We start from the raw sequence: 21,269 nt of genomic DNA, 5'->3' as shown, positions 1-21,269 counted from the left end.
ATACCTTGTGCATATAACCATCTCTGAAAATTACATGCATTAGCTGGTCCTTTGAAAATAAAATATTAAGCCAAAAGAGTTGAATTGTATTACACAATGGGACAGGGGAAGAGGAATAACTTGTAATCACCCGGGAATTGCTAGTTATGTTGTAAGGAGTAGGGATAACATTTCAAATTATTTTCCAGCCACAAAAGAAGTACTATAAAATGTTAGATTTCTATTTGGAGCAAAGTAACTTGCAGGAGTGGCTGGACTTTCATGGACATTTTAATTAGACATTTTGATGAATGACCTGGTAGAGGAGAAGAGGGCTGATGAAATGTCCAGATGACAGCCAGCCCCAAGGAGGTGTTAATGCAAAGAAGAAGCAGGAAATTATGTAGAATAAATTAAGTGACCTCATGAGCTGGAGCAGCTGAAAGGGAATGAAATGTAAGAGGAGCAAGAATAAGGTCATGCCTTTGAAGGCAAACAATGGGTGTATTTGTTGTGTGGTGGAGCTCAATTGGAAACAACTGAACAGGAAAAAGGTTTCAGGCTACTGGCTGACACGCACCTATGAGTTGTCAGTGTGAGGAAGCCACACAGAAATGGTAAATACAGATCACAAACATATGACATGAAGCCTTTCTAAAGAAAATCAGGATCAGCAGCGGAGCCAAAGAATATAAGACTCTACACTTAATTCCAAATGTATATAGATAGATGGCAATGAATGATTTTAAATATTTCGAAATGCAGTAAGACAGCTCTACCACAGGCATCTGGCAAGGTATGGTAAAACTGTAATAATAACAATTTAACAATATTTGATTTCAGTAGGGTATTTTCCTCAGGTGACAAATCAATTTGCCAATTTTTTACTTTACAGATTCCTATTAACACACAATATTATTGTTACTCCTTTGATTCCAGTTATCCAGATAAATGCTAGATGGCAACAAAGAGCTTAAGCAAAGAAACAAAAACAAACAGGAGTCTTTGCTGTCATCTAGTGGTGATCTATATATTTTCAGTTCAGATTTTAGTTATTTGGGCTTTTTTCATTTCATTCATTTATTTATCAAATTTATATGCCACCTATCTCACCGATAAAGCGACTCTGGACTTTTTTAAGATGTACCTGCCTCCTCAATCCAGGTAGTTTCAATGGCATTCAGAGGCACAGCAGTCCCAAGAAGGTTCCACACCCATTTGCATGCTGATTCAGATGCAGGGACGTGTGGTCAGGGGAGGCAAGGGAGGCAGAGCCTCACCTCTCTTCATGAAATAATAGTATATAATATTATATACTATTTGTTTTCTGAGGTTTTCACGGGTGTTTGTTTGTACGTCTTTGGTTGTTCGGGTTTTCTCCCGCGTAGAATTGGAAGTATCTTCATGACGTTTCAATGAAGTCTCATTCATCATCTTCAGGCTGGTGCTTCCGGCTTGGTGCTTCCAGGAGCAATGTGAGATCTCAGTCGGTTCCTCTTTTTAACTGCCAGTGGGGGTTTGAGCTGATTGGGTGGGAGCTTGGCTGCATTCTGATTGGGTGGAGGTGTATTCTGATTGGTAGGGGGCTTGGCTGTGCTCTGATTGGATGGGAGTTTGTCTGTGCTCTGATTGGATGGGGGCGTGTTCTGTTTGGGTGGGGGCCTGGTTGTGCTTGTGTTAGTCTGAGTTGCAGAGGGATTTGAGCTGGTGAGCTGCGTTACTGTTGTTTGGCTTCGCGTTTGTGGTCGTGCCACATCTCCGTGGTGGGCATCAGTTTGCTTCATGTATGGATTGGAGGGGTTTAAAGTGGCTAAAAATGCAGCAGTGGTCTGGCTTCTGGTTTGTGGTCGGGCTTCTGGTTTGTGGTCATCATCGGTGTGGGTTTGGGCTTGCTTTTTGCGTGGATGTGTGATAGTGACATTATATATATAAAATATTATGATACTATATACATCCGTCCGGCCACGCCCGGGAGCTGCGGAGGCAGAAATGTTGTTGGCGCTCCCAGATGACGAAGCCATGAAAGCGACTGGGGAACGAGAACCTTCCTGCATCTGCTGGACTTGCGCAAAGTCCAGCAGAGGCAGGAAGGTTCTTGTCGTTCCCCAGTCGCTTTCTAGGACTGCGGAGCGCGAGCCGGTGGAGCACGCTCAGGAAGGCGGGGAATGGGATCATGTGTGCTGGAGGCTGAGGCAGCCTCCGCCTCCAGCACACGTGGTCCCATTCCCCGCCTTCCTGATGACGTCACCAGCCTCACCAGCAGTAAACCTCACCGCACGTCACTGTTCAGATGACTCTGGGGATACAAATAAATCCCCCAAGAGGTCTCAACGATTCTCTGAGAGCTAACAACTGGCCCTCAGAGTGCCAACGACCAGATGATTACAAAGAATACAAAATCCCTCCATACCCCACTATTCAGACAGAACTGAAGAAGATTCTTGGATGAGAAATTAAATGTTTTCAAGAAAAGAAAAGGAAAAAGAAGAAAGGAAAGGAAAAAGAAAAAAGGAAAGGAAAGAGAAAAGGAAGGAAGAAAGGAAATAAATCCAGTTGCCTTTTGGAAAAAGTACCTTGGGACAACTGTCATCTGGATGACTGAGAATCTCCATAGACATTCAGAAATTACATTTTTAAAATTTTACATAACAATGACAAAATAGAATAAATATAATAACTTCAGTCCCGATTTAAGATGAGTGCTAATATCTTCATGTCAGCTGCTGAATGCCTTCCAGAGCAGCCATGTTTTAACCAGGTACCAGTGGGAGCCATTCTCATTTCAGAGGACAGTTTGTCCCAGGAACTGTTATCAGCAGATTTCAAACTGTACAGAGTTATTGATCTCTGCTTGGCTCTGTACAATATCATAGTTTAATGGATTATGAAGTGAAACAGAAAAAATCAATTAAATAAAAAATGCATTTGACAGAATGGACTATGTCTCTTGGGTACAGTATATTATGCATTTAACTAGCTACTTGTCATTATTTTACAGTACAAACAGGAAAATATAAATTTCCCCCTCTAGTGGCTTGCTTTAGTAAAACAGTGGTTACAGTATGGGTGAAACAATTTGCTACTTAAAAGCAAGTTGCCAGATTTATTTCAAGTGAATAAATTAAATAAGGAAATAGGGAGTGTAGAAAAAGCTACAATCCACAAGGAATTTATACAAATAATTAGGAAACACTTAAATGTTAGGCAATACAAAAGAAACATGCAGCTTCTTTTCTAAGATTGTCCTGTTTTACTTGCTGTACATTAGGAAGATGTAATCTGATGGCATCAGATTTAACAGATTGGGAGAAAATGTTCAGAGAATAAGAGAGAGAGAGAGAGAGAGAGAGAGGGAGGGAGGGAGGGAGGGAGGGAGGGAGGGAGGGAGAGAGAGAGAGAGAGAGAGAGAGAGAGAGAGAGAGAGAGATAGAGATAGAGATAGAGATAGAGATAGAGATAGAGATAGATAGATAGATAGATAGATAGATAGATAGATAGATAGATAGATAGATTTGGGTCAATTTCACCTCAAAATTACAAATCCCTCTACTACTTAGTTTGAGATGATTGCAGATATCCAGATGACCACAGGATGGCAGCAAAAAGATAAACAACTCCATTGGGGTGATGGCACTATTGCCCGTTTTTAGATGACTATCCCATTGCCCAATGAAATAAAACATAAAAGATCTGGAGGTTATAGACTCCTCCTAGAGCAGAGGTGTCAAATTCAAGCAAAGGACTGGCCCACGATTCCTCTGGCAGCCAAAACCCCTGCGCCCCATTTTGGCCGGCAAAGTGCAGCAGGAGGCTTCCGTCCCGTCTCCCCCCCCTCCTTGGCCAGCCTGCAGAGGAGAACTACAGTGCTGATCTGTCCCTCAAAGAAATCTAGTTTGACACCCACTCCCCATCCTAGAGAGAGATGTTCTGTCACCTCCTGAGTGTTTGGATTTTTCACTTTAGGTGTGATATTCCTAATCCAAACCATTTGGACCCCATGAAGAAAGCTACTCTAGGGTGAAAGTTTCCATAGGCAGTCGGCCAGCTTGTGCTTTCACAGGAATGGATCCAAGTGAATCAAATGTATTACCCTTTTGTGGTTCTGGTTCAGAGGAATATATTTCTGGCCAAATGATGCATCAAGTTTTGGTGACACACAGTAATTCTTTTCATTTCTGTGATTATAGTCTGCAAAGCCAGACCTCTTTCAAGAAATAAACGACACCTTCCCAGTGGGAATATTCAGCATTTTAAATGCTTGAGTTGGATCTTCCTTTGGGGAAATAAAAGGCACTCCCTCAGCTTCAGAATAACTTTGTGACTGAGGAGGGATGTTCTTATCTTAATTGAAATCATTCAGTTGTCTTGTTCTAGGACAGGCGTCCCCAAACCTGACAACTTTAAGACTTGTGGATTTCAACTCCCAGAATTATGAGAATTCTGGGAGTTGAAGTCCGCAAGTCTTAAAGTTGCCAAGTTTGAAGACCTCTGTTCTAGGAATTCTGTTCTTGGCAAAGTCTTCATAAAGAAAGGTTTTAATTTTCCACATACTGTTACTACCACTACAAAGTGAGCATAGCCAGCAGATATTTTACTGTATGCTTCGGATTTTGATGAAGGGATTTATTTTTCTTAATTCGCTGACACATGGATGTTTCTTATCTGATGTATGGTTCTATCTGTGGTTAATATCCATATCATGTGGTTTTTACAGTTATAAATGTGGGTCTTGTTCAATCACTGATAGCATGATTAGCATTAATTCATTCTAGATATTATTTTCTGGCATTTTTCTCTTACTGCCTGGACTGTGGTCTTTTATTTTATTTTATTTGCAGTCCTGAGCACCAGGAAGATGCTTTAGAATAGTGAAATGCAGTTCTATGAAGGTTTGGAGCTATTACGTTGGTTAATGTACTAGAAATAACCTGATAGTTTGTGGCTTCTAATGGAGAAGATAAGAAATGCATTAGCAGATTACTAGTAGCCAGATATCACCATCATTCCAGTGCTTGCACTTGGACAACCGTTATCAAAGTTCTCTCAAAAGCTTCTTTCATGGCAATGTCACTCAGAAGCTGGGAGAAACACATCTTGGGGCAACTAGATTGGTGTCAGCATTTTTTCAGGAAAGAAAAGCGCCAAGACGCGCCACTGCTAAAGGAAATTAGGTCGCTATTTTCAAATGAGATGAAAATTGTTTTGCACCACTGACTAACATAGCATTAAGTAATTTCATACTTAAACAAAGGAAGCCAACAATCAAAATATTTTGATTTTAGGAACATAGGAAGCTTCTCTATATTGAGTCAGACCATTGGTTTTCCTAAACTTGTCTTTCAGGAGAGAGATCAGAGAGGCTTGAATCTGGCGATTTTTGGGTGACAAAAATATGCAATGCCACTGAAGAAACGTAATAGCAAATGATGTGACTAAAACATGACAAAGTTAGAGTTGCATAATTAAAACTTATTTGTAGGCATCGACATGTGTTTATATATGTAGCTCTTTCCAGGTGATACTTGTGAGAAGAGGACCTATGGAAAAGTAAGTCTACAACCATACTTGGGCTGCAAAATTCCAGATGAACGTTAGATGATAGCACAGAGATACAAACAATTGTACTCTGCAGGACAGACCTGGAAGTCATACCTCTATCTTTCTATATTTTCCTTTTACACAAGTAACTCATGAAAAAAATCTGGAATTTATATATCTCCATCTTAGGAGGGACACCCTTGTTATTTTATGCTGGGTAGTCATGTCGAGATAGTTTACTACTCAATCTGGCTGACATGGTGACTTCCAGAGAAATACCAGGACAGGAGATATAAGGAAGAAATCTTTCTAAGAGACTACAGATATCTTATTTAGTGACTGCCTCACATAGCGACTGTTCAGCGTTAACATGGTGATGGAATAGTAACTATGGGACCAAGCCTTGTATTTACAAGCTCCACAGATGTATAAAACAAAGTGAGTTCATAAGTACAGTTGCAGTTTCACTTAGCAACCACTTTGCTTACAGACCAAGTTGCCAGTCCCAGGGGTAGTCATTACATGAGGATTACTTGCAATGACAACATAAGAATATGAGTTTGTGTCAGAGCTATTTCGGGCCTCTAATGTTACCTTGGCTTTATATGCATCATCTCTTATAAAATGGGTAGGCAGTGTTAGATCGGCGAGAGGCGCAAGTGAGTTTCTATAGCACTTTTTATTTCAAGAGTAAGTGACTGCGCAATGCCGGCTGGGCTGCTGGAGCTCGCCTTTTAAGGAGCTCCGGCAGACCAGCCGGCCAATGACAGTTGTTTAAATTTCCTGGGGTTTGTGCCTCAGTAATGTGACCTTTCCGTTGGCATCTGCGGCAGATGGCTTCCCAGGAGCAGCACACCACTCTTGAATGGAATCCCATGCAGCCCAGGCAACGTGGCTGCCTGCCCTCTATGTCCCTTGCGCTTTGTCTCCTCTCTGGGTACACGCAGTGGATGGCGTCGGTATCGTCCCCTTCATCTTCGAACTTCGGATGCCCAGTCGGGTTCCCTGAACGTCTGATGTACCCCACTGGTTTTTCTTATGTGCGCTGCCGAGTTATCCGACAACTCAGCTGCCAGGGCTTCCTCGACCACGTCCTTGAATGAGACACCCCGTCTGATTAGCAGTTTCTTTTGCAAGGAGAGGTCTCTCATTCCTAGGATGATCCAGTCCTTCATCATTTCTTCTGGGTTGATGAATTCACACCGGGTCGTCATTTCTCGGAGGCTGGCCACCAAATCGTTCACCGTCTCTCCTTCCTGCTGGCGCCGGTGGTAAAACTCGCTCTGGCTAACCATGGGGGCGGCAGATGGCGCGGTCTTCCAGGGTTGGCCATGCGACGGTCTCTACGTCTGCTGGGGCAATCAACATCTGTGCCATCATATAGATTTTCGTTCCGCAGTAAGTTAGGAATAATATCCGCTTCCTATTGTCTGGCCGGTCCTAGTAGTCGTTGGCTCTCCCTAGAACCCATTTCTTTGGACCCTGCATCTGCAGTGGGGAAAAAAAGAAAACAGGAAAGCTGCTGTGTTCCCCCTTTGCTTCACACTTTTGGGGTTTTAGATCAAAAGTAAAGATACAGGCTGAAATGAGGGAAGGGTACTGATTAAAAAAAAAAACCTTGCCCATACATTTTTTACAGGCAGGGAAGCAATTAAGAGGGCTTTTTGGTGCTAGGCACCAGCAGTGATGATGTTATCTAGTTTGGGAAATGAAATGTCTGCAAGAAAACAACCAAGGTGAGAGAGCACCAAGGACCACCCCTCATTTCAATTCTGAACTACAAATATTCTCCTTTATTAGTAATTATAAGAGTATAGAAGCCCTTCGCCAAACTAGTCCCTTCCAGGAGTCTTGTTGAGATTGCAGCTTCCCCAATTTCTAGCCAGCTTAGCAAGGCTAGTCAATAGCATTATAGCGCTGGCTGGGGCGCTGAGACTTCGCTTCCGCCCTGAAACCCTTGAGTAGCCGGCCCTGGAAGCTTGCAAGTCAGCTGCGGCTTCTGGAGCTTCCCCAGCGGCGGGGCGGGCCCTTTCCTTGCTTCCCTGACAGCCGCGGCGCCTTTCCTCGAGGACAAGGACAAGCCGGAGCCCGCGGCTCGCCCCGCTCGCCCATTGGTCGGTCTCCTCGCCCACGTGCCGGGGTTTGAACTCGCGCTCAGGCGGGAGAAGTGGCAGCTGCCAAAAAGGTCGAAGTCTGCCTTCGCGCCCCTCGCCTGCTTCTTTCGGAGAGCTCGGAGCGGCGACCCCCAACCCCACCCCGCGATTTCTAACTCCCGGGGAAAGAGACCCCTGGCACGCGCCTCCGACCCATGGGCAACGCGGAGTCCGCCCCCCTGGCAGCGGGGATCCGTATCAGTTTTAGCAGCGGGTCTAGCAGCTCCTGGGTTCCCCACGTCCTTCCTCTGGGTAAGTGTGCCTGCCCCACCACGAAGTGTCAGATAAATGTGTTCGGACGACACCTTGAACACAGTAGCTAAGCACGTTTTAACTGACCTTAATTGAAGCGGCTAGTTTCGCATTTAGCTTGTTCTGGGAGCTCAGAACAATTGGTTGAAGTGGGCTACCCACGGAAGCTATTGTGCACCTATGGCTGATCCTTGACAACGTTGCATTAAACCTACATAGAAATAATAGGTAGTCTGATGGTCTCTATCTGTGTTGAGCAACAGTGCTGGTAACTGGTGATTTATGGGCTGTGCTGAGCGGGATTTTTAAGAATTCCCAAATTATGGAAGATACCACCTCACCCTAGAATGGGTTTGGGAGAAGGCATAGAATTTGGGTAGCACAGTAGAAAGTTTCAGATGGGCTTGAGCTACAGAAAACTACATTTTGGAAACAAACTCAGCCACCCCCTTGCCCCACCCCCGCCTGGGGCATTACATATTGTAGGACAAGCCAGCCTTTTATAGTGATAGTTAGGTATTTGCCTCAGTCATTTGGATGAAATACATAATAAGGGTTTGTGTTATGACATCACCACACATGCCATTTTGATGACTGCTTGATCTGCAGTGGACATGTTTATTTATTGTACAAATGCAGGCTGAAGGATAAAGACAAAAGAGAATAGTCAAATAAGACAAAAAAGGGTAGCAATGAAACTCTGAACAGAGATAGGGGGAGGGGAAGCTACAGAATCCACTCAGTGACTAGGTTTACATATCCAGTAAAAAACCCTCAGGTGATTTGGTTTTGGTCCTCTGAAACATTTTAAGATTCTGGAAAGACAGCAGTGAGGCTGGTCACCTAAGCTCCAGGGAGCGACTAACTCATAAAAAGGTACTACAGTTGAAAAGTACTGCTTGTGAGCTCAAAGTGCCTGTACCTCCACTGTAGAGGGAAACCATAGTACATATGGATGCTAAGTCCATGTTGGATAAATTGGATGGCTCTGCTTCTCTGTGAAGAAGAAAGTCCTGTTAAGTATCCCTGTGCCAAGGCATTTAAGGATAGATAAGTACTTTGAATGGCATCCAGAAATCTATTAGTAGCCAATGCAGTGCTGGTAAAATGGTGTTATACCTATGGCAACTGCTTTTACTAATATATGGGTTGCCACAATTTATACTTGTTGCATTTTATGTCCCATATAGAATGCATTATTATAATTCTGGTAGTTAGTGATAAGAGTATGAATTACTGCAACTTTACATATATACATTTATACCAACAAATCTATTAATCAATGCAATTCATTTTAAATCTCAAGAGTTATGGTCCCTGCTGCATTTTTATGCAGTTTTTAAAAAATGTGTTTTGGCAAAATATCAACATTTCTTTTTAAAAGAAATGGTTCTGACCAGTCATTTGTTCCTAACAGAGCTTTGCAAAAATATGTTTTGTTTATAAAAATTTAGCTTTAATATGCAGCCCAATATGTTGCAGGATTATGAAGGGACATGGTCATTCATACAGTAATATTTTTTGCATATTCCAAATATTTTGTTTGCATTATCACATTATAACTTGGCTTCCTGTCCTTCGGAATAATGGTATTTAAAAGTAAAAATGATATCCTTCTGGCAATTTGAACTTCCAGAGGTTTTCGTTTTAAAATTCTTTCAGGAAACCTGATACTTTGTGCTAATTGATTTAATCTGGCTCTGAGTTTTTATTTATGCTTATCAGGGAGTAATAATCAGTTTTATTCTTTTTTGTGTTTATGCTATTTGTTTAAATAAAAATATAAAACTCATTAAATAGATATTGGATCTGCTTAATCACGACATACTATTTTATATGCAAGAAAAATACTTGTAAAGGAAGAATTTGACTAAAGCTTGTCATAGTTAATCATCTACTTCTTGATCTCTTGTAGGAAGCACCAAATATATATGCTGGAAAACATATGTTGCCACAGAAAGTTTCTGTATCATGTAATTTTAAATTTGGAAAGTCAAGATTTACAGGAACAATCCATAGTCTTGCATTAATGCATATAGGTCAGAGTTTCTTCTAGCCTAGTAGTACAGCATACACAGAATCAGTATATATGAATTTTTAATATTAGTCCACTTTTAGCAGGTAAATCTTATAGTTGTCCATATCACTAATTCCATCATCAAATCTCAAGCTCAAGCAGCTGCAGAATCAGCTGGTGCCACACATAGAAGGAAATATCTGTGCTTAGTAAGAAGGCACAGTACAGCAAGATTTTTTGATGTTAATTAAGACTGTTAATTGGGACTGTTAATTAGGATTATGTTTCTTTTATTTTAATCACTATAACATACTTATCACTGCATTGGTGGTGTAAACTTGTATTTTACCATTTTAACACTTTTAAAAAACTAATCAGGAGATAGAAAACAATAGATATGAGTGATTCAGCTTCTACCTGGCAACGTCCATTTACAATATCCTTTTTGGATATTTGGATATCTTGAGGGCAACAGGGATTTCAGGTGGAATGTCGGGGGACATAACGGTAGTTACAAAGTTGGGGCCAGATTTTCCATTTCAGAAAGCAATATCATTTAAGCAACTACAGTATAAATTCCTTTATAATAAAATGTTTTAACCCATCAAGTTTGCTAGATGAAGTTCAATACATATGTGATAACCATAAAAGAAAAACAAACAAACAAAACTTGGGAGTACACACACACACACAAAATCTTCGTTCATTTCACTTTTTATGTTAAAAATGTCTTGGTGTCCACAAAGAGTTCTCCATATCAACTCATAGAGGCAGCATGCACCCTAGAATCTACAGTTAGCTGCTCTAGTTCAGCTCCTTTTTCTCTTCTTTCTAATTGTGTTCCCAATGTTTCTGTTTTGTCCCAAAGTGAAGAGCCATCAGTGGCAACATTCTGGTCATTCTTGAAGAACAAAAAGCATTTGCTGTTGTTTTAGTATGCTAATTAAGCTAGTTTTTCTAGACAGCAATGTTAAATTGTTACCACTAGGGGGCAGCCTGTATTCATAGCTAAAGTTATCTTTAATTAGCTGGTGACTATACATCAGTTGATTATTTATTAAGGCTAAATTAGTGATATGGATTAGTTTTGAAAACTCCCCTGTTGGCAGAATGAAGAGGATGCAACCTAACCTGCAGAATATTTTCTCCTGTGATAATGCAGTGCAGATTTAAATACAGGGAAAAAATAATTCTGCAACAATGGCGTATTCATATCCACTAATCCAATTCAATAGAAGAAAGCATCAATGAACAATTGAATAATTATTAAATTGATGGCCTGTCTTTTGTTCAAGAGCTCCAAGTCACACAGGTAGCACTCACTTTTATGTTTTTCTCATAACAATCATGTGGTCGAGTGTTTGTTGGATTGCAAAAGAAAGACTGACCCAATGTCAGAGTTGTAAGAGGTTTATGTGCTTGGATAAGCTTCCTGGATGCTTCCGTTTGGGAATTGAAGTCCACATATTTTAAAGTTGCCAGGTTTGGAAAATACGGATTTAAAATGAACCAGTTGTCCAAGTTTATGTAGATGAACTCATGTTGCGGCCTAAAGGAGGAACCTGAAAGTCCTAAATTGGTGAAACTCTGGGAAGTACAAGGTGAACTGTGATACCGGCTGAAAGTGTATCTTCATGGCATTTACCTGGGAATGTAAATGTGTCAAACAGTGTACTCAATATATAAGGTGAGTTCCCTTCCCACTCCTCCAGTCAGAAAGCCATATTAGCAGGCTCCAGATATTGGGTATTCTGAAGAAACTCTGTAACTATTATTTTTTTCAGGCGGATTTTTCAAAGCTTTGGAATGAGATTATGGGTATTCAACAAAGATATTGTGCATTCTTCCCCAAAGGCAAAATCTAGGATGCTTATGCTTATTTTATGTGCATAAACGGCAGACCGGCTGCTGTTTGACTTGGCATGTTTTGGAGTGGGAGTGAATCATTCTTGCCAACATGTTGGCTGTTCTTTACTCAGTACAGGAGTTCAGGAAGAGAAATGGGTGTTTGTATCTACCGTCTATGGTGCTGTCTTACTTTGATGGGAGTCAGGGTGTTCTCTTAAGATTCCTGAGGGAAATGTGTAGGAGGGCAGAAGCCTTTGGGAGCCTTTGTAGTACTTAAAATTATTTCAAAACTTTAGATTTGGCTAGGAGAGAAGAGTCTCTCTCAATCAAACCAAATGAAAGCTCAAAGGTTGTATCTCTCATGCAATAAAATCATCTTCCTAAAGGAATCCTATACTGCGCTTGATGTGGCACAACTCATTCTGAGTATGAACAACCCATCTGCCTCTGCCTCTTACTTTCATTAGGTGCAGAAAACATAAAGATTTTGTAAACAGGTGGTCCTTGAGTTATAACCACCTGTGTAATAGAATCTGTCCATCACTGTGATAACTTACTGATTTGATTTTACAGCATTTTTTTTGTAGCAGTGGTTAAGCAGTTATTAAATGAAGTGGTAATTCAGTATAGTAAGCTTTTGTCAAAAACCAGGAGTCTTAAAACATGGCCAGGTGATCACAGGATGCTGCAAACAGCTGTAAATGTAACCCAGTTGCCAAGACCCAAAGTATGGTCCCATGAGTGTGGGGGACCCGAGGGACCCCCCCATCAGAACTTCAAATCCAGGTCATAAGTACTCCCCTCTTCCCCCCAGGTAAGTCTGTTGGAATTTCGAATGGTTCCTAAGTGACTGATTATAAGTTAAGGATTACCTGTAATAACAAGAATGTTGATGTTTTGGGCACAGTGATAGAAGTGCAAGGTTTTGCAATATATTTGAGGTTGGCTTTTGCATTGGGATCACTTTCTGCAATTATTTTGAAGATAATTGCAACAACACGTTGTTTTACAGTACATTGACTCCCTGAAATAATGTATTGATTAGATTAACATATTATGTTAAGTCACGCTTTGTTTTAACCAAGATTCATTGAAAAAAACATAGCTGGGCTGACCAAACAACGAAATCATAAACCATGGTTTTTAAATTCATCATGGTTGCATTCAACAACATATTATTATGGCTAAATACAATGAATAAACACATGACCTTTGAAACACATAATGCGTTTCTGATATTTTTATAAACACATCCTTCTTTAATTTCTTGGAGGCTGTTCTTGTATATTCCAAACAATCAAGTTCCTAGAGAAAAGGTCTCTACCCTAATAGAATGTCCCAAAGGTGCTTTTTCAAGAGGCAATTGGACTTTCTGATTTTTCTTTGAAGACGTTTCCCTTCTCAGCCAAGAAACTTTTTCAGCTCTGACTGGATGGTGGGGATCTTCTATTCCCCATCATCCAGTCAGAGATGAAGAAGTTTTTTGGATGAGAAGCGAAATGTCTTTAAAGAAAATCCAGGAAGTCCAGTTGCCTCTTGAAAAAGCACCTTTCGGACAACCATGACCTGGATGACTGAGAATCCCCAAAGACATTTTACCCTAATAGAAGTTCCTAGTTCATATGGACAGTATACATTGCAAGGACAAATTAGATGTGACCTAGAAGATATTAGATGAATTCTCTTTAAAACCAGAGCGGCAGATCTAATTTTGATCAGAACAATGATCTAGAAAGATAAAGGCTTAACCCTACCCCTGTGATGTAAAAGGATGCCTTTCCCTTTCCAATGTAGATATAATCATAACAAAGGGAAAAAGGTTTGTTCATTTTCTCTCAGCACTGCATCATGGCCAGGATAAAATTAGCACTGTGCACAGCAGTAAATCCCGTGAAAAGATCTCATCTCATCTATCTGTTTTGACCTCAGGTTCAAGACATCAGTGGGTACAAATGAAGGAGGGCCATTTCCTTCGAATCTTCCAACACTTGTCAAAAGAGATCATTGACTAAAATGAACTTTTATTTGATTAAGCACAATTGCTCCCAAAGCGATGTTGGCCTCTATTTTATAAGCTTGCTTGAGGCTAAGAAGGACTGTCCCTGAATATGAATACTTATAATGAAATTGGACTTGCATTTGAAACAAGAGCAGTGGCATAGCTAGAGAATAGATAAGGCGATCTTCACGGAAGGACAACTCTGAATAATTTTGTTAGCCGAGGATATGTAGGTTATGCATTTTTGCCACATAAGGTATATACAGGAAAACCTTGATTTAATAGATCAGTCAGGGGAAAAGGTATCCATTAATCCTGCATGTCCATTAAATGTGAAAGGAACTTTTATGCATCAATAAAAAGCCCATCTGCACTTTGCACATCCATAAAAGCATGCATTAATCATCCTGGTTCTTTCAAGCTGGCAGGGCTTAGCATGTAGCTGCCACCTTGTCCTATGAATATCCCCACTCCTATTACTAGTGCTGTGGGAATAAGGGAGTGCTCTTTCCTTGTGGTCACCCTCAGCTGAGCTCTCTTGCCCTTTTCTTTGTCACCTCTCAGCATTTTTGAGCTAGAATCCTGATCGTGGCAAGGGGCAAAGCCCGCCTTTACCAAGCTCCAGTGTTCCCACGGTTGCTGTCATGGTGAAGCTGCTTAGCCCCAATCTTCCCAGTGGCTTTTCCAGAAGCATCAATAGCAGCTCAGATTAATAGGCTGTGCCCACTCCTTGAATGGGATGTCTTCAAGGAAGCCCATTGAAGTTGCTATCAGCAAATCTCTTGTTTCTGGCTACCATATATGGCCTGTCAAAACAATTAAGCCTATTAGATAAGGTTTAAGGGAGCTTTCTTTAGCATAAGAACCAGTATTCAATGGTGAGTGGGACTTTTAATTCTGATGTATCTGGAAGACAACGGCTGGGTAAGGTGGTACTCAAGGAATAAGTATTCAAGGCACTCAATAATGCCAACAAATTACCTTTTTTACATAGTCATACAAAATTATGGCTAGCTCCCATCCTCATCTTCAACCATCTATCTTGAGTTTCGCAGGTGGACATTTCTTCAAATTAAAAAGCACTGGAAGAAATAAAATATTTGGGAAAGGTTCAGAATTTCTTTTATCTCCTTTTCCTGATTTTACAGGAGGTTTATGGTTTCTCAAATGTAAACCCTCTGGGGGTGGGGAGTGAATAGGAGAGTTTTGCTTTACATTAAAAATTGTATATCAATGACCTAATGCTAGTGCATTTTTACTGTATATTCCTGGGTCTGTTTGGAATGCCTCCGTCTAGTTCAATCAGGTACAGGAAACTGTGGGAGGAAGACATCACTAAGGAAACAGTTCTTTAAGTGACTTTAAGCGACAGAACAGATGCTAAATATTTTGAGCCTATGTAGAATTTTATGTGGTTCCTAACTAATTAGTTCTATGGATAGCAACAAGAGGCAGACATTTAACAGATTTCTATATCTTTAAGAATACTAATCAAAATGTCTAACACAGTTCCGTGTTTTAGTCACAGCTTTTGGAAGAGAAGGTTTAGTCCTTCTCTTCTCAATAATGACTCCTTGAAAATATTTCCCATAGCAATGGGACTTTAAAATTCTTTCCTTGATTTCATATTAAGGCTTCTTTGTGTAGAGAAAGTTAAAAGTTGCTGCCTTTAATTAACAGGACCGTAATCAATTTACATACTCTGGTGTCTGTTGGATACTTTGTAACCTTCAGTTGGGCAAAATTGGAAGGTATAGGGAAACAAATATGGGAAGGAAGGAAAGTTTCCAATGCTTCCTGCCAGATATTCTGCCAGGAAACTCAAAGGAGAAGCTGACAGGAAGTTGGAAGTCATGCTATCTCCCACTTCTTTATTTTGCCCACCCATGGTCATCCTGTCTGTCTGTTTGGGTGAGGAAACATTTCTGAAATGATGACCCAATGGGTTAAACAAGTTGTCTAATTTTTCACTAAAGGCTTTCTTTTGCCTCCTAGCACTAGGCAAATAGATGGTATCGGTACATTCCTTTGATTTGTATTTCTTACTCTGTGCCTTCTTACTCTCTCGTAATCCTTCCTCTCCAATGAATGTAAAAACAACCATCTATTCTCTTCTAGCTAATTTTTCTAGCATTGGGGTGAGTATTCCAAAGCGTGGGGGAATAGGGAGAAAGAAATCGATTTCTGGAAACCTTCCCTGTCATTCAGGCTCATCTGGCTGTTTGGAGTTGTATCCTTCTGACTCTGTAAAGGAAAACTGAGGTACAATTATAAGCACAGTTGCATGATTTTCCACATAGTGTCTGAGTTGTTGATACCCATTGTGATTGCTAAACAAAAAACTGTAGGTAATCCTCAACATATTTGTTCAGTGGCTGTTAAAATACAATGGTGCTGCAAAAGTAGACTCATGCCCCAAGTTACAGCTGTTGCAGTGCCCCCATGGTCAAGTGATCAAAATTCAGGTGTTTGCAGCCTGCCTGCACTTACAACTACAGAGGTGCTCCCCGCATTTGCTTATCTTCCTCCATCTTTTGGTCACCCTGCACTTTGCCTTGCAGAGTGGCAAACAGCCCCAGAATCACATAGTTCTAGAGTTGATCGCCATACCACAGGAAGCCTCTGTTGCCCCAGCCTTGGTCGCAGTGGTGGATTGTAAGCGGTATGGCCCGGTACGGGCATACCCGTGGCAGCTGGGAGCAGCTGCCACCCGCCCGCCCACGTTCCTTACCTCTTTTTGAGGGAAACGGGCCAATTGCACACGGACGCACAGTGTACTGTGCCTGCGCGACCTCACCAAGCAGCTGGGGTGTCACAGGGTGGTTGCATGTACAGGCGTGCACAGCGCACCTGTCCGAGGTGGACTTCTGGCCCGTTGCAGCGTACCGGTTGCGACAGGATCCGGAACCCACCACTGCTTGGCCGGCAAGCACCGGCAAGCATTCATTTGCATAGTTGCTTTCTTTCCCAACTGATTTATTAGCTCAGTCCCTTAATGTCAAAGTTGCAAGAAAGGGATCAGCAGAAAAGTGAGATGTGAGACAGAGCATGGTAGTTAACCGACTGTGTTAGCCTTCTGGAGGCAATGTACGCTAAAGCTGTGAGGAGTGAAAAGATTGTCTCTTGAATAGCTGCAGCTGTAAAGTGTGCATCCTGAGAGCTGTTGACTTCTCGTTGTGGGTGATTGCTTCCTGCTGAATAAACAGAGACTGTAGGAAGAATATAAAGGAGCCCAGATTCAGGAAACAAGCTGATTGAGCTAGTGAACAGGGAGAACTAACAGGAGTTTGCCTGGAGATGGGTGGGGAGAGCTCTGAACAAATTTTGCTTTAAGTCAAAAGTCAAGTATTTGGTCGATTTTAGGGCCTGAGAAAGAGTAAATAAATACCTTTCTTTGGTGGTTGCATAAGAAATCAAAATTAAGATAGACAGGAGTCTGCAACAGTAGTATGCAAAGCTTGTGGCATATCTGGAAACCGCACCTGGAGAAACATTTACAGTGAAGCTCATAGCAGCGCTTGAAGGAAAAGACAAAAGATTGGAGTAATGAATGGCCACATGTCAATTGATAAGAAGAGACGAGGATTTGTCAGTTCAAATAAAAGAGAATGTATAACACAAATGTTCAGTGAAAGCAAACCTCATAAGTTGGACAGATGGGACAGCAAGGTCAGTGGGTGAGAGTAACAGAAAGTATTTTAGATGTAGAAGATATTTTATGGTGTAGGAATTTAAAGTTTTGATGCCCTCATAAAAGAACTAGGTCCTGAGGATTCAGGGAAAGAAGAAGGAAGAATGGAGGTGAGTATGATGGACCTTCAAAGGGCAGAGAGGATACAACTGTGCCCTGTAAGAAGACTAAGAGAAGAATCATAATTGGTGACTCACTGTTGTGAGAAAATAAATGTATCTTGATTAAGCCCTTTGGTTTGTGAAATGTGCTGTCCATCAGAATCAAAGATCAAAAATATGACAAAACAATTTTAAGATTTATCAACAGCACTGACATTTGTGCATTTTTGCTAATATGCACTCTGTAAGGAAAAATTCTATTACGAAGAACAGCTATAATTATATCCTCAGAGACGTCAATATTTTTGAAAGAAAATTCAAGATTCTGGAGCAGGGGTGTCAAACTTGCGACGTCACGTGACATATCATGACTTTTCCCCTTTGCTAAACCGGGCATGGGCGTGGCCAGCATGTGATGCATCCGGGTTGTGGGCCGCAAGTTTGACAGCCTTGTTCTAGAGATTTGATGGTGTTCTTGTTCGCCATTCTGGTCTGTGAAAGAGGTCCAGAAAGGAGAAGAGTACAGGAAGTCAATAAGAAGCTATGGACATGTAATGTTGACTGGAGAGATTTGGTTTCTGCACCCATGCAGATCTAGTTGATAGACTGCTGGTACAAGTTAGGTTGTAATTCACAAGAATGTAAAAATGTATTTAGACAATGGCAAGATTCATTAGGATGTCTATAAATCTCACCATATGAGTATGCAAATGCTCATATTTTTGAATAAAGAGCCTCATATATAAAGACTTATGCACTGCAAAAAAGTTGCTAAAATCAAGCTTTTCAACTACCCAAGCAAAAATTAGAACATTGCCATATAATATTAACATATTACCCTATGCAGTAGTCCTCAGACAAACAAGGAGAATTGGCACTACTGTATTAGTATAGAAAGGCAAAGGCAAGTCTGATTTAAAACTTGCAATGGAGATCTTGTTGGGTGACTTGCGTGATGAGAATATAACAATTGAAGGACACCATTTGTTGAAAGGAACAAGGCAACAGAATGGGAGGAGGAGTTGCAGTGTAAATTGATATTAAAAATATCAATTCCTGCTTTGGAATTCAGAAGAATGAACTTGACAATACTGTAGAGAGCCTGAATTGAAATAAACGGAGAGGAAAAAATAAAACCCCCACTGATCATGTTTATTATAGCCTGTCAAACCAAGGAGAAGTTGTGGAGAGTTCCAAAACGTCAGGCTTTTCAGCTAGAACTTGGCAATAAATCCTTAATCTCCTGACACTTTATGGCTTAGTTTGACTTTTCAGGTAGAACTTGGAACTCTCCGATCCAGCCTGGTAGATTAGAAATCTTTATTGCAGAAAAAAAGGAAGCCATGCAAAACAGCTAATTGTCCACTTTCATTTATATTAAAGTAAATGACTTTAATGCCCTTGAAGTTTCAACTCATCGCTTCTTACTCCAGTCCTGATAAATTAATGGATGCTTGGCATGATACTTGGCCTTAAAGCCAAACAGCTGTATGTTTACATAACGGCATTGGTGTGTAGTATACATCTATTTCTGGCATAAAATTGTAATGATAAGAAGCTTAATTAACTTGAAGTCTGTTGAGAAACAAGCTCTGCTAGTAATATTTTTAACTTGTTGACAGATTTTTTTCCTTCTTAGGGAAGGCACAAGAGGACCAGCTATTCTTAACTTGATACTAATCGTTATGGAAGACTTAGTTCAGGAAGTGAAAAGAGCAGGAACACTGGGGCGAAACTCACAATGAGCTGAGCTTAATGTAAGATACTACAAATTAAAAAAAAGCTCCCAGAGATACCATATGTTCAAAATAAAAGCACATTTAAAAAATTAGTATTGCTAGCTATTATGATGACAGAAACAAAAGTAACAAAGGAAAAACAGAATTACATGGTTCCTATTTTGGTTCAGTCTTCTTCAGGGGTACGATTCACTTACCTTCCCTACCAGTTCGCAAATGTCAGCACGCTTGCATTTCATAACTCTACAATCGTGAAATATAATGCTAATATTAACATATATTTTAAAACAAGTCATCACTGTCCCTGATGATTTTCCATAACATTGGTAGAGAGCAAGGGTGAAATTCAGCAGTTCTGACAGTTTCCCGAGAACCGGTAGAGAAAATTTTGAGTAGTTCAGAGAACTGGCAAATACCACCTCTGGCTGGCCCCAGAGTCGGGTGGGAATGGAAATTTTGCAATATTTTCCCCCCAGGAGTGGAAAGGGAATGGAGATTTTGCAGTATCCTTCCCCTGTCACGCCCACCAAGCCACGCCCAAAGAACCGGTAGTAAAAAAAATTGAATCTCACCACTGGTAGAGAGCAACATCCATTTGCTAAATATTGCCTAAATGTTATATCTTTCTTAAGCTCTCTGAAATAGGCAAATGAACTATCTCTCTTAATCTAAAGAATAGCTTCAGTTTGGTAAGAATATGGTAGTTTAGGGAAAAGTGTAAGAGAGAATGTGAAGGACGTACACAAAGCTATGAAATTTTGCTGTTCCTCTTTCGGGTGGTCTAAGATCAGGTAACACACCCAGTTATTAAATAATCTTCATTACTTCCAGGTGAATTACTTTTAATATTAATTACTTCTAGGTGAATTTATTCTGAAGAAAATTAAATCTTCTGAAGAAAATGAAACTTTTCTCTGGAACTTCTCACTACTTGGAGGAGTTAAGTAAAAGTAACAACTTGTTTCATTTATTAATGTTATCTCAGAGAATGAGTTTGGTGTAATGCTTAAGGCACCAGGCTAGAAACTTGGAGATTGTGAGTCAAAGTCTTGGCCTACTCACTCTCACTTCTAGGAAGGAGGAAGTGGCAAACATTTCTGATAATCTTGACAAGAAAACTGCAAGCATTTCTCCAGGTAATTGCCAAGTGTCAACATTGATGATAAGACCAAAAGTTGCTATTTAGACTATATTCAGTCTATTAAAGATGATGGTACCATGGTGTTTCAGTGAAAAATCATTCCTGTTTTTGTAGCAGTTAAAAAGAAAGCTGTTGTTTTGTTGAAATCTTATGTAACGGCATTCTTCAGAGACTTTAAAAGTACAATGTTGAGGTCATGTAAAATAAAATCATGATTGCTTGTAAAAATATCTGTTTCCAAAGAGGCACAATCAAGGGACTTGATCAAAATGCACAAGAAAGCTTTCTGTTACAAAGGCAGTTGGCAAGGTTGGGGTGTTTTAAAAAAAAGGATAAGCCTTTTGACTGTAATAAATGCACAAGCCAGCTTTCTCCAATCTAATGCCATTTAGATGTAAGGGACTATATTCCATGCTGAGCGATATTTATGGGAATGCTGTCCAATACATCTGTAGGTCATCAGAGGCATAAGACTTTGGGCACAAAAGACTACAAAACACAATATATGCTTTAGTAAAAAAAAAAAAAAAACCGCATGATTATCCCATTACAAATGCTATCTAGAGTTCTTTTCTTATTTTTATTTCTCCAGGGCATTTTTGCATTTAAGTGTTTTTAGCGCCTTTGCCTTTGCATAAATTCTTTGGATTGGAAACTAGTTTAACGATCTCCATATTTGGGCCCAGAAAACTTTTTAATAAAATCCCAAATAGAACTGTGAGCTGGCTAAGAATTCAGAGTGTAGCAGGGGAAGCATTGAGGGAGTATTCTTCTGGACCATGTATTGGACCAAAGATGTTCTCAGTGCTAA

General features: G+C 40.5%; 1 protein-coding gene across 1 annotated transcript in view; it reads left to right on the top strand.

Moving 5' to 3' along the window:
* The first annotated feature begins 7,600 nt into the window (after window positions 1–7,600).
* The window catches only part of NEURL1B (neuralized E3 ubiquitin protein ligase 1B), a 224,618-nt gene continuing 210,949 nt past the window's right edge, over window positions 7,601–21,269 (top strand). The window contains exon 1 of the mRNA XM_081942201.1: window positions 7,601–7,922. Coding sequence (XP_081798327.1) covers window positions 7,826–7,922 — 97 coding nt within the window. The 5' untranslated portion in view covers window positions 7,601–7,825. The remainder of the gene's footprint in view (window positions 7,923–21,269) is intronic.

Source organism: Natrix helvetica, assembly GCF_964273705.1.
Source record: "Natrix helvetica genome assembly, chromosome: 1".
Taxonomy (NCBI): Eukaryota; Metazoa; Chordata; class Lepidosauria; order Squamata; family Natricidae; genus Natrix; species Natrix helvetica.
The sequence above is the reverse complement of the archived record's forward strand: the minus strand, read 5'-3'. Positions and strand labels throughout refer to the sequence as shown.